This window comes from Lepidochelys kempii, chromosome 24 (genome assembly GCF_965140265.1).
Source record: "Lepidochelys kempii isolate rLepKem1 chromosome 24, rLepKem1.hap2, whole genome shotgun sequence".
Taxonomy (NCBI): domain Eukaryota; kingdom Metazoa; phylum Chordata; order Testudines; family Cheloniidae; genus Lepidochelys; species Lepidochelys kempii.
The window spans coordinates 1264606-1278494 of NC_133279.1; the positions used below are offsets into that span (position 1 = coordinate 1264606).

At 54.9% G+C, this 13889-nt stretch overlaps 1 protein-coding gene across 28 annotated transcripts in view; it reads right to left on the reverse strand.

The window, feature by feature from the left end:
• Positions 1-724: 724 nt before the first annotated feature.
• The window catches only part of UBAP2L (ubiquitin associated protein 2 like), a 397837-nt gene continuing 384672 nt past the window's right edge, over positions 725-13889 (reverse strand). For 17 of the 28 annotated variants that reach the window (XM_073323130.1, XM_073323152.1, XM_073323146.1 and 14 more), the window contains 10 exons: positions 12711-12906; positions 12429-12517; positions 11276-11329; positions 10498-10579; positions 7910-8127; positions 7709-7814; positions 3449-3516; positions 2778-2975; positions 2304-2354; positions 725-1618 (listed from right to left, as the gene is read on the reverse strand). In XM_073323130.1, the coding sequence (XP_073179231.1) occupies positions 1523-1618; positions 2304-2354; positions 2778-2975; positions 3449-3516; positions 7709-7814; positions 7910-8127; positions 10498-10579; positions 11276-11329; positions 12429-12517; positions 12711-12906 (1158 nt within the window). In that variant the 3' untranslated portion in view covers positions 725-1522. Of the gene's footprint in view, positions 1619-2303; positions 2393-2777; positions 2976-3448; positions 3517-7708; positions 7815-7909; positions 8128-10497; positions 10580-11275; positions 11330-12428; positions 12518-12710; positions 12907-13889 lie in introns of all 28 variants that reach the window. The other 11 variants (XM_073323155.1, XM_073323151.1, XM_073323150.1 and 8 more) reach the window with 4 other exon arrangements.

Sequence of the window (13889 nt, forward strand, 5' to 3'; positions counted from 1 at the left end):
ACTGGGGAGGGGGGTGAGGAGGGCCTGGGCAGCTGCCAGCTGGCTCCATGCAGCTGTGGCCCCCGCACCCAGCCCAGCTGTGGCCCTGCAGCACCGTAGCCAGACTGGGATTTCAGCGTGGGGTCTGTAAAGCCAGCCCCATCCTCCCCACGCAGGGAAGTCAGCAGTAGCTAGTCTATTAGTCACCACTGGGTGGCAGCCTCTGCCCAAGAGACTCCTGCACCATCCCCTGCCAGAGGCACAGTGGGGGAATGGCCCTGGCGGACTCAGGCCAGAACCCCTGCACAGCCTTAGACAGGGGGCAGTAAGGAGGCGTTGGGCCTGCCCATCTGGCAGTGGCATGCAGTAGACAGGCAGCCTCGGAGTGGGGACTAACCAAAGACCTCCTAATGAGAGAACAGCCCCATTGGGTCACCGCCTGCAGCCAGTGACTGCTTCGCCTTGGGCAGGAGAACATGCCTGCACCTGGGCCCACCAAGATGAGTGCCCTGGAAAGGGCAGAGATGCCTGGGGACCACAGAGGGGAGGGGTCAGCATCTCAAGACAAAAAGGGGACATGCAGGCCCAGAGATGGAGCGGGCCTGGCCTCCTCCACTACCCATCAATATACCGGGACAGGGCCCGGCCCGCCGCTTTCCCTCTCCAGCATCCATGACGTGCTCCAGGGCCCAGTGCCAAAAATCCTGATCAAGGCTCAGAAGGTAGGTATTAAAAAATACACACATCACTTTGTGATCTTTATTCTCTTTTAGTAAATAACCCGCACGGGGGCTTCATTTGAAGTGACCAATTCCAACTGAAAAATACAAGATCTGGACTGCATAGAAAAAAAGACCAAAAAAACCCAAAAGCAGAATATACTTACAGCGTGCAAGGGGGGAGGCGAAGGGCCTGGCCTGGGGCCCACTGGGGGGAAGGGGGCAGATGGAGAATTTAAAATAAAGAGGGGTTTCCCTCCACGTACCCTCCTGGGCTTGTGGGAGCAGTGGAGTGTGCTGAGGAAATGAGGACTCCAGGACGGCGTGGGGTTTTTGTTTTTATATACAAGACACATTTATCCATTAAATTTAGAACACAGTACAAAAAACACTTCAACTAATTCATCGGACAATGCTGTTCATATCAATTACTGTTCTTATTCCTAATATTAAAGGGGGTTTGCTGTAGGTGAGCTTGCAGCTTTCCACTCCTTTAGGTCCACCAGGGTCAGGGGGCAGCAGGATGGGGGAGAAGTCGGGGAGAGAAAGGAGTAAAAACCAAAAAAGGCCCCTACGGCAAACGGTTCAGTCTGAATGCAGAGAGAGATAGAGAGAGAGAGAATACAAATTCTATATTACATACAACAGGAAAGGTGGCTGAAAACAGACACAATGCAGAGCCAAGTGGCCGGCCTGCCCCGGGGGCTGCTGGCGCTGTGCCGGGGGATAGGGGGCGCTCCCTCCTCCCCGGGTTCCTTTGTCGTCGTTTTCGGTACGTTTCTCTTCCAGAAGCGAGTGGCGAGGTGCGCAGGGCCGCTGCAGCCTCAGTTGGCGCCCCAGTTATAGCTGTTGTAGGCGGACTTGTTGGCCTGGGATTTCTGGGGGATGGAGCTGCCCTGGCTGCGCTGTCCGGTGCCGCTCTGAGGGGGGTTGGAGGGGAAGCAGAGGGTTACTGGGACGAGCTGGAAGCCCTAAGAATCCCCAGGGTCCTGAGCCCGGCCTGCTCTGCGCACCACAGGCCAGGCCGTGCCTTGCCCTCAAACCCAGGAGTCCCGCACCGGCGCTTAACAGCACGAGCTGCAGACCTGCGAGACCAGTTCCAGGAGAGCTGCCCCATGCTCACCATGCCAGGTGAGCTCCAGGCCACAGCATCGCTCTGGGCTGCACAAGACAGCTATGGTGCCAACCTGCTGCGGCCCTCCGCCCCGGCACGGCTCTAGCCCAGTGCAGCAGGCTGACACCAGCCCACAGCCCCTGACCCAGCTGGGCCCCCCGCCTCCCCCTTCCCCATGAGCCACTCCGCGCATCTTCCTCCAGACCAGGAATGCTTCCAACACCACCACACAGCAGCAGCTGGAGGGCTCCGCCAGGGCTGCGGCTCAGGGAACCGGGGGTGGGGGTGGGCAGGTGTGAGCATGGGCGTGTGTGTCTGTGCCGCGGGTGTGAGTGTGTGCGCACTTACTGACTGGGGGCCTCCCTCCTCGCCTGGCAGGGTGGTGCGGCCATAGGGGGTTCGGGAGCGTATGAAGGGCTGATTGGGGGCTGAGGGGCCTAGGGGGCAGCATGGGGAGGGGCAAGGCATTACCATTCAGAGAGGTTCATTACCTGGTCCTCCTGCTGGCGTTGGCAGCACAGAATCATCTGCAAATATGGAAGCTGTTGCAGTGCCAGGATATGGAAAATAAAGGGACAAACTATGACAATAGAAATCCACGGTTAGACCTGACAGCTACGGCGGGATCGTGGGGGTGGCCATTAACCCCTCCACTGCTGGCCTGCAGAGCCGCCACTGGCAGGAACAGGGAGGTCAGGACGTACCAGGTATGTTCCCGGGGGGAGGGGCAATGGCTGAACGTACCTGGTACGGCCCAGCAGCAATGGGGTGGCGCTGAGTACCCCCCAGCTGAGTGCACCCCAGGCCTTCCTCACCTCTTCCTCTCACAGGCCGTGTGTGTATGTGCAGGCATGTGACCGCGTGTCTGCATGTGTCCGCTGTGGGGCATGAGAAGGGAAGGGGGGCCAGGGGAGCGAGAGAGAGCCCTAGGAAATAACCCGGCAGGGGGCTGGGGGGCTGCTTACCTGGCCGTCCTGCTGCAAGTGGTGGTGGAGGATCTGCGAGTGAGGCTGCTGATGCGGGGTGAGGATGTGCATGAATGGCGCTGGTGGGTACGCTGCGGCCGTTGCGGGGTTGAGGGGGCCACCACTGCCTAATGCTGAAGGCAAGTTGAACGAGGCTGCCGGGGTTCCAGTGTGAAATCCCTGCTTCTCGAAGGACTGCTGCCAAGGAGACACCACGGGGGGGGGTGAGGGGCGCCAGGCAGGTCTACCCTAGCACACGCCTGCGTCTAAGACAGCGCAGGGCGAGGGCTCTTTCACCCTGAATGCTTCAGACGGGAGACGTATCCCAACCCCAAAACATCTCCTGCCACTCTCTCAAATCCCACCCAGCCGGATTGCCTCCGGGTGGAGAGAATCACCCCACAGAGCCCGCTGCATTAGAGAGCATGTCTACACGGCAGCTGGGAGCCTGCTTCTCGGTCCAGCCAGCACCGTCGCAACGTCGGCAGCGGCTCGCAGTGCAGTAGCGCGAGCCAAGCTCGTGCGAGTGTCTAACTGGACCAAGAGGCACGTCCCTAGCTGCAGTGCAGACACCCAGACAGGCCTGCAGTTCCCGCAAAGCCTGGCACAGGTCCCCCGGAGTACCCCCCCGCCAGCTACTATCTGCCCAGAGATATGGACGAGATACCAACCTGGGTCTTGGAGTAGACTGAGCCCGAGATGTCTGGCACTCCCGTGTTACTGGATGTCACAGATACGCCTGTGGAGGGAGGAACCCAAAAGTCAGCATCAGGCAGGAGCTCCCGTCAGCAGGCAGGGCAGGGGTGGGCACCCTGAGGTTACCAGGTGAACCAGCGCCACTCCCAGGCAGGAAGGAGCCACAGCACTGGATGCAGCCACTGGAGTCCCCCACTCCAGGTGGGGTTTGGAGAGAGCTCCCACCTGGCAGGAGGAAGCCCCTTCTCAGAAGAGTGGAGAATCTGTCACATTCCCAGCTTGAACGCCCTGGCCTCAGACACCCCACCCTGCTCCCACCCCGCTGCTTCAACCTGATTATACCAGAAGAAATCCTCTGCTTTGTGGGAGTTGCCAGACGGCACCTGGCAGGGGCTCCTACAAAGGGCAGAGCAGCTTTGTCCTTCCAGACAACAGTCCCCAGAGGGGCTTTGACCTTAGAAACGGGTGGCCGTGGATGGCTAACAGCTGCCATTTCCTCATCTCTCCCATTCCACTAGTGCCCGCTCCCTGGGCTGTGCGCTCCGCAAGGGCATGCCCTCAGAGCTGACACACTGTCACCAGGCAGCCTCAGCACCACTATGGGGTGTGTTGAGGAGACGGCCCAACACCCCAGCCCTCCTGCGTGGAGCCGTTTAGCACCTTGCTAACGCTGGTACGGAGACCAGCGCTGATGGCACAGAGCCCCAGGGGAAGCATGGCTCTGCAGAATTAGCAGAGCTGTTCAGCAACAGGAAGAACTGCTGCAAGGATCCTGACTGGAGTGGACTTCGATCTGGTTCTGGGAAGATCTGTCAAGGAGGAGACCATCAGGCAAGGGTGACAAGCAGCTCTTGGATCCCAGAACAGAACAATCTGCTGCCAAAGCAGTTTCTTCGGGTCTCCAATGAGAAATGTGGTCTAGATGAAATTATTATAAGGTGGGTGCAGAACTGATTGGAAGACTGAACTCAAAGAGGAGTTATCAGCAGTTTGCTGTCAGATTGGGAGTGTGTATCTAGTGGGGTCCTGCAGGGGACAGGCCTGGGACCGGTACCAGTCAATTATTTTCATTAAGGATCAGTTGCTCTCCACGGCCACGGGAGGTAGGATAAGAAGTAATGGCTCAACCTGCAGGAAGGGAGGTTCAGGTGAGATATCAGGAAAAACTTCTTAGCTCTCCGGGGAGTTAAGCTCCAGCATAGGCGTCCGAGGGAGGAGGTTTAAGAGCAGACTGGACAAACACCAGTCAGGGCTGGTCTAGGTTTACTTGGCCCTACCTCAGTGCAAGGGGCAGGACTTGGTTACCTCTTGAAGTCCCTTCTAGCGCAACATTTCCAGGATATCCTGGCTGCCGCAACGAAGGGGATGGAACAGTTCCCCATCTCCTGAACTAGCCAGGGCTTCGCAACCAAGGATGTGGGGCTGAGAGCTAGAGGGCTGTGGCCATAGCATTCTGGGGGCAGCAGGGATGACGCAGCTAGACAAGACCACATTCCCACCCCTACAAGGCACAGAAAGGGCAGGGTAGCCCCTTAATACACCACACTCATTAGGGGCGGGGTGAGTCTAACACACACCCGGGCCCAGTGCTAGCAAAAGTCCTCGATTTGTAGGCAATATTCATGGGGACTGAGAGCCAATACACGCACAGAACTTCACCAGATAGGCTGAGATTTCATGTCAGCTAGCAACTTCACAGCAAACTACATGCCAGGTCCAGACTTTGGCATCACAGAGCAACAGGTGCTGTCGCTCAGGGTCTTAGGGGGGGAAGAGATATGACAGTAGGCTGCCGGGACAGGGCCAGCAGACTCACCAGGCCAGCGCAGCATCAAGAATTACTCTGATTTATAGGTCATGGTGGAGGGGACAGACCGGCTGAGCCTTCTCACCCTGATGCTGTGCACGAACACAAGATACACCTGCCATTTGTAAAAGCCCAGCAGAGGCAGCACACACTGTCTGGTGTCAGGCAAAGCCCAGCCTGTCAACACGTGTGCAGAAACCTCAAAGAAATTCCAGAGGACTGGAAGAATGCTAATATTGTGCCAACATCAAAAAAAGAAAAAGCAAGCAGGATGACCTGGGTAACTACAGGCCAGCCACCCTGACATCAATCGCAGACAAAATAATGGAAAAGCTGATAAGGGATTCAATTGAGAAAAAGAATTAAAGGACAGGAATATAATTAATGGCAGTCAACGTGATTTTACATAAAATAGGTCTTGTCAAACAAGCCTTACTTCCTTGAGATTCCAAGTTCGGGTGATAAAGGTAAATGCAGAGATGTAATATACTTTTGGAAGGTGTTTGACTTCGTGCCCTATGACTTTCTCATGGAAAAACTGACACTACACAATACCAGTGGAGTACATGTTAAATGGATTAAGAACTGGCTGACATCGTCAATGGGAGTGTTTCTATGGGATTGGTACTAAGTCGGACCCTGTTCAACATTTTCACCAGTGATCTGGAAACAAATATAAAGTCACTGATGATGAACTAGAGACTGGCAGGGATATAAACAATGAGGAGGACAGGGCAGTCATACAATGCAATCCGGATTGTCTGGTAAACTGGGCCATTCAAACAAAGTGGGTTTGAATAGAAAATTATACAACTAGAAACAAGTAATTCCCTACAGAACGGGGGCTCTCTCTCAGAGGTAGTGACTGATAGCAGACAAGTAACTGAACAAGAACACCCAGTGTGATGCTGTGGCAAAAAAGGGCGGATGCCATCCTCGGACTTAGGGAGAAAGGAGGTGATTTCACCTCTATACTTCACTGACTAGCTCGATGCTCGAATATCACATCCAGTTCTCGTGTGCATGTTTCAAAAGGAAGCTGAAAACATGAAGGAAGTGTAGAGCCCTGAAATGATTTGAGGGATGAAGAAAATGCCTTACAGCGAGAGACTCGGAGAGTATGATCTGTTCAGTTCATCCAAAAGATCAAAGCGTGACTTGATGACGTGTATGGACCTTCACAGGGAGAAAATCCCAAGTAGCGAAGGGCTCTTCAATCTAGCAGAGGCAGCAGAACAAGAACCAATGGCTGGAAGCTGAAGCCAGACAAATGTAATTTAGAAATTCGGCACAAGTGTTTCTCAGTGTTCCAATAGTTAATCACCCGCGAACTGCCAAGGGAGGAGGTTGACTGACCAGCTCCTGAGGTCTGCAGACTAAGCCCGGCTGCCTTTCAGGATTATGTACTTTAGCCAAACACAAGTTATTGCACTCACTACAGGGGTATGTGGGTGAAATTCTCAGGCCTGTGACACATACAGGAGGTCAGACTAAATGATCTAATGGTCCCTGCTAACTTTAAACGCTATCAGTCTCTGAGAGCGATGCTCAGGGAGCCAGCAATCCAGCACGTGACTCTCCGGAAGAGTGTGCAGTGCTCCGTGGATCCCATACAAACAAACGCAGGGATATGGCTGGGCCGGTCAAGAAGAATAAATATGCTGCACAAGGGTGCATCAGAGCAATGTCTCTCCTCGAGTCCATTCTCGATGCTGCTGCAGATGGGAAAGAGAAACATCAGCCATGTCACTCATGTGATGGCTAAATCCTGCAGCAGCTCTGAAAGTGTACATCCAGGCTAGAAGTCACAGACAATCGGGAGAGCAAGAAGAATTCACTTAAGCTTGACTCAGAGTGCCAGGGGTCCTGGCCACCCCTCTAGAGCCGCACATGAACATCTTACAAGTCATTGCCAGGAAGCGCTCTGGGCCCTTACTCTTCTCTGGGCAGAGTCCCTCTTCTTACCCACCAGCGGGCAATCCACCAAGAACAAGGTGTCTGTACATAAACAGAGAGGACATCCCAGCATCTTTATGGACAAGTCGCCCCACAGCACTGCTTCTAATTAGCCAGCAGGTGCCCTCCCCATGAGGTGTAAATGCCCATGTAGCCCCAGGGCTCTTGAAGTCAGTCCCAGGACTGCTTGGGGCAGTCTGACACAAGGATGATTTTTGGTGGATCTCCCAGCCTGGGATTGAAAGTGGTGTTTGTCCAGACTGCAGCTGCACTTTGTTTCCAACAGCACCCCAGAGAGACCCAAGGCGGAAAGGCAGTGTCTGTGGCGGTCCAGCAGCCCAGCGCAGGCAGGGCTCAGTGGACTAGTTTGTTCCAGCCCGGGACAATTGCCCGTTTCCTCTCCTGTGACCCCCCTGACAACCCTCCACATGTTACAGACGTACCGACTGACTGCCCACCAAGCGTCTCTTACCAGTGCTGTATCCATGAGAGCCATAGCCACTGGGCTGCTGGAAAGGGGTTGCTGACGCGTTGACGCTAACATTCACACCATGCTGCTTGGAAGAGGTAGGAGCGACCTAGAGAAAGGAAGGGGCCAGGATGGTGAGCACAGGGCCAGCCAAGCTTCTCTGCCCTGCCCCCCCCACCAGGTGTGGAAAGGGGGAGCACTCACAGGGAACACGGCGGGCCCATACTGGAAGGTGCTGGGGAGCCCTGGTACCCCTGTGTAGTATGGCAGGCTGGTGTAACTGTAGCCAGGAGGCAGAGCTGGGTTCAGGAACGTCTGCTGCGTGGTGTGGTGTGTCTGCGTCTGGCTCTGCTGAGGCTGCGCCAGAGTTGTTGCTGGAGCAGGGGAGGAGGCGTCGCCGCGGCCGAACTTCGCGAGGTCTCCTGGAGAAGAGAGGGAGACGGGCGGGAGTGAGGCCACCGGGCTGAGTGGTCGACGAGTGAGTGACTGGGATCGACTGCCTTGCCTTGGTCACCTTTCACCCAAGGATCTCAGAGAACCTTGCCAACAAAAGGCCTCAACCCCCCGTGGGGTGCTGGTGAGCCTTAACCTTGCTGCGTGACGCTCGGGGGGGGAGGGGGGGGAGAGCTGGCTTGCCCAGGGTCCTAGAGTGAGAGCCGCAGAACCAGGAACAGAACGCAGGCCCCTGCCCCAACCTCCAGATGATCCTTCGAGGATTCCAAGCCATTAAATCAAAGGGGCCCAGTACATACGACCCTTCCCCGCAGCCGAGAGAGAATTCATTTCAGACCCCTCTGCAGCAGGACCTACAGACACACAGCAGCCATGCAGCATGCAAGGCTGGATTGTTAAACTAATTGCTTTCCTCAAAGCCCCTTTGTCCTCTGTGCCCCTCAAGGAGCAACCCACAGAGAAGCAGACCCTAAAGGGAGATGGGTTCCTGTAATCAGCTCCCCAGGGACTAAGCTACACGACATAGTGTCCTGCCAAAGTGCTTAACAAGCTCTTATAGCAGCCTCTGGCCTTCATACTCCAACCCCCATACAGGGGAGCGAGACCCACCAACACTGGGGTTTGTCTGAGAAACTCCTGCAGGCCCCACTCGCAGCCTGGGCGCCAGACACACCAGGATCTCACAAGTAGGATCCCGGAGTTTATGGCAATTCCAAACTCAGCTTGGAACGGGCCCAGAACAAAGCAGCAGGCTCACGAGTGACCCCAAGCTGTAAGGGTATGTGCGCACTCCAGTTACAACCCCGCGGCTGGCCCAGGCCAGCTGACTCGGGCCTGTGGGGCTCAGGCTCATGGGCTGCTTAACTGCAGTGTAGGAGTTTGGGCTGCAGCCCAGGCTCTAGGCCCTTACAAGGTGGGAGGGTCTCAAAGCTCAGGCTGCAGCCCAAGTATCTCACTACTGTTAAATGGCCCCTTAGCCCTAGTCAGCCACAGGTGTCTAAAGAGTAGTGTAGACATACCCTAAGAGCCCTGCACCGTCAGCCAGTAGCTGCCTGGTGCTCGGATCTCATTGAACAGGGGAGTCAGATATTGACTAGCTGAAGATGTGAATAGCTTCTTTTTACAGTGCTGCTCACACTCAGTCCTCTCCATGCCATGGCAGAGAAGCAAGTACCCTTGCAGGGGCCCAATGACCTGCAGAGAATACTCGCAAATATCACTTCCTCTGCTCCCGCAAGCAGCTGGCCCTGGAGACTGGGCACAGGCCGAGGGGTCTGGAAAGCCTCCATTTGCATTTCTTTAAGAGCACCTGCTTGCTCTTCCCTGCAAACACTCTCCCCATTCAGAGTGCACACAGTAAGGCACTGTGCCAGCTCCACGACAGCCACAAATGCTAATTATGGCTCCAGTGCTAACTTGGCAAATTATGCGTGCGACGGCCCATCAGCCCGGGGCTGGGATTCTAAGGTCAGCGGGCTGGTCCAAAGCACTTCCTGCCTGAAGCAGGAGGAGAAGCGATGCACAGGAAAGCAAAGACAAGCAGCTAAGGAGCTAACTGCAGGCCTCAGTGCTGGAGCTGGGATGGAAAGCCCCTTTTAGGCCAGGTGGCCCCTCCTAATTCCAGCTCTGGACTGACCCCTAAGGCATATTTGCTAGTGTGTTGCCCAGTCAAGTTTTTAAATGCCCCACCTGACTCTTCCCTTGGGAGACTCTTCCACAGCCCAAAAGAGCTGATTTTCCAGCTATTCAGCCTGAATTTCATCCCATTACTTCTCAGCATTCCTGTCCCTCCTATGTTTCTACCCTCTATGTGTATCTGCCAATTGTACCTTCCCCTGCTTAGACTCTGCTTTGCCAAGCCAGACAGGCAGCTCTTCATCTCCCTGCTAAATGGATCCCTCTAGATATTTTGCTGCAATGAGGTATCCAGTCACGGTAACACCAGAAACGGGATTGTCAGAGGGACCAAAAGAGAATAAAGCCCCCAAGCTGGATAATCGCCGCAAGCCACGGGTAGTGCCTACTCCACTGGCCATCCCCGCACTCCCGAGGCTAGAACTGCCCAGTGCTAGTCCCAGCGGGGCAGTGCACAGGAAATGCCGCACACTCATTTGGAGAAACACACCAGCACTCCCGCTCAGCCTGCAGTCAGAGAGGCTCCAGCAGAGCCTGCCACGTGGAGCATCCAGAATCTAAGAGCTCCCCTGCTTGGCTGCTTCCAGGTGCAGTGTTTAAACCTCATGCATACGGAGATCTTGCTTTCAGAAGAAAACACTGCCCCAGTGCTCACACTATAGCCAAGCCACCCCAAACTCGAGGGACAAGTGCCTCCCTCCTACCAGAATACGGATTGCTGCTCAGGCTGCCATCTCTTCCAGTCAGCGGGGTGGTGGGGGTAGGGAATGGGATGCTGTAATAATCCTAAAAGAGACAGGGAGAAAGCGCAATGAACTACATACTGTTACAAAGGCGGGCCTCTTGGAGAAACAGGATTTCCAGGCTGCAACAGTCCAGTGTGTTGGAGTAATGCAGTTCAGATCAGTCACACAGTAGGCTGATTGCATCTGGTAGCAACTCCGGATTTTCTCTTGCATTTACCATCCCCCGTCTGGCCATTAGAAGAGCTAGAAAAGGTCTACTGGTATGCATGCTCTTAAAAGGTCCAGGACTGTACGTCCAGCATCACAGCCATGGGAACAAGAATAACTTCTCTTCTGCAGACCATGTACCACATCCCTGGGGCAAGCATTCCCTCTGTCTCTAGAGAAGGTCAGTCCAGCCAGCACCATCCGCCACTCACAGTGAGCGGAGCTCTGCTTGCTTTGGACTCGGCTTCATAAACCTACTGTCCCAATCACCGCTGCTGACCAAATAATTAACGCTACTGATTCCCAAGTGCCAGAGAACACCTGGAGGAGCTGAACTGATCACAAATTGATTAGAGTGACCTCTACAGAAAGCGCCACAGCTGTATACATATGGAATCCCATTTTCCTAGTCTCTCACGAATACTTTACAATCTGGCAGGCCTGTCTGGATTCACTGGTTAGGTCCAGAGATAAAGGCCAGCTGCTGGGTCTACAGAAGCGCCTTACATATCTTATTTTACATACTCACCAATGGGAATCTCGTCTGAAGCATCTGCAAGTCGTCATAACCATACACTTGTGGCTAAGAAAGGAGCAGGAGGTTGCATTAGGTACACAAATCTTACAGCTCATTACCAAGTAGCCAAGGCAGATCTGAATGACTATAGTCCAGATAATTATATGACCAAGAATGAAGACCAGCCCCCATGACAACAAGAGACAGAATGACTGGAACGAGAGAAACCGCTACGGGACCTGGTCAAAGATCTCTAGTTCGCGGCCGAGAGATGTGGTGCCGCATGGGATTGTATGGCTCATCAAATATCGGTGGGACAATCCCGGTTTGTAAGTAGTTTGCAGAAGTTGTATACACAAGTGTGTAACTTCTCTCGTTTCACACATATACACACACACACAGCTAAGACTGTGGGCTCTTGACCGAGAGGGGTGCCTCGCAACCACCCGACAGAATGGGGGCTGGTATGGAAAAACTGAGCACCCCGGCTAAGATCTTTGGTTCAGTCCGTCACCCTGGTTCCCAGCTTCTGGGACAATTCTCCAGCAGAGACACTGCACTCAGTGCTCCTGTTTCTCTACCGTAAGGAGAAAGCTCAGTGGTAAGTCCTAGTGTCCCACTGCCACCCACTTCCCATTCCAGCTGTTTGCACGTTACCCACCAAGGGGCTGGCACTGCTCCAAACCTCCGCTCCCAGGGACCTTGGATCAATAGGTGCTGCTGGCTGACCAGGCTGGGACCCAGGGCTCTTTGCTCTGCATTGGATGGGGGTGGGGGATGTCTGTACATGCCCTACTTGCTGGAGGTTAGCACGCCACAGAGCAGGCAGCTCAGACAGAGTCCTCCACCAAGAATACCCCTGCAGTCATCTCCACCAAGTGACACTTACCCCTCTTTGCACACAGACGCACTGCTCCCTCCCGCAGGGCCTTTTCCCAGGAGGGGAGCCTCCAAACTAGCTGAGCCCTGGTGCAGCCCCATTGATTAGCCTTTTGTAAGAGTTTTATGTTGCAAGTTCAACCAGGTGGTGTCTGCTTGACTGCATCTGGTACCAACTCTGATTCCTCTGGCATGCACTGTCCCTCCTTTCTAGCTACAGAGAGAGCTAGGAAGGATCTACTGGCATGCCGCACCTCTGCGGCCAGCTCCCCAGAGCCCCACTCACCGGATAGGCATGTAACAGCCCTGGAGCCATGATGTACGGATTAGGCAACAATGGAGGAACTCCAGGAGGGAGGTTGGGAGGGGCTTTTCCTGAAGGAGGAAAAACACAGTTACACAGTGAAAAAAACACTGATCAAATCAGCCGTCCCCCCACCACATGCGGCCCCTCCCCCAGCACCAGATCAGCTTCTTGTCCTTCCTCCACCACATGCAGCCCCCCCGCCCCGCACAGTACCAGATCAGCTTCTCACCCTCCCCCCCACTGCAGGCAGCCCCCCGCCACCTGATGTTGTTGCAACAGAGCTCCGGGAGGAGGCTGTCACTGTGGAGTTGCTGCTGAGGCTCAAGCCCAGGCTGCTGACGCTGCTAAGACTGGAGGAGACGCTGACCACAGGTGGGGCAGCCGAGAGGGTGCTGGAGGAGGTGGAAAAAGTGCTAGCAGAAGAATGGAGGCTTGCTTCACTCTCCACACTAGTGTGCTAAAGGGGGGTGGGGAGAGAAAGAGTTAGAGGCCCAGGCAGTCTCCATGTAGCCAAGCAGGATGAACAACCACCCTGCAGGAGGAGCGGTATGCAGGGGGGAGGGTGCAAACAACTGCTGGACCTGGAAATCCCTAACTGCAGCAGCTGTTTGCAGCAAGGGCTTTGCTCCTGCACTGGGCATGCCGCTCTGCAGTTGGGCTCTCCCAAAGTGCAGGCCTGGTTCTAGTTACATGTCTCCAGCTATCAAAGAGTACCACATGGCTGCAGGCAGAACTAAATGCGGCCATGGAAATCCGGCACAGCGACTGGGCATCTCCAAAAGTCACAAGATGGGGGAGTTTACCTACACTAGGAAAACAAAACCCACCCCGAAACCTCCCCTCAGCCACCAGGGCAAATCTTACAATCCCAGGTTTAAAGGGCTCCTCTAGCCCTCCAGCACCCCGAAAGGGGCAGCTGGGGAACAGTGACAAGAGGGGTGAGAAAAGCCGCTGAAACAAGATGCTGTTTGCTCTTCACACCCAGTCACCTATTGTGCAAGTGGCACAGAGAGCCGTCCCTGTGGCAGGTTCCCTGTTCAGACTCCGTCTCCGGTGAGATCCTCTAATGTCAAACTGCCACAATCTAGTCACAATCTGGGGAACTGGCTGCCCAACAGCCAGCACGAAAAACCACCCCAACATTCAGGCCAGGACGCAAGGCCCTTCAAGCTACTGATACAGGAAGAAAAGGCCCTTCAGTTTGGAAGGGGCAGTACTGAGAGAACCCACAATTACAAAGGAAGCAAAACCCCTAAGCGAGCCCGGAGCCTTCTCCAGCACATGGGGAACAATACAGTCCTGCGAGAGAGACCAAGAGAAAGGTGCTGCTCATTCCATGTGTTACTGGGTTAAGTGCCACGTCCCAGAGACGCCCACCCCCGCTCCCAACAGTGCCCTCATAAGCAAACCATCCGGAGCCTCTGCCTGGTATTTAAACGT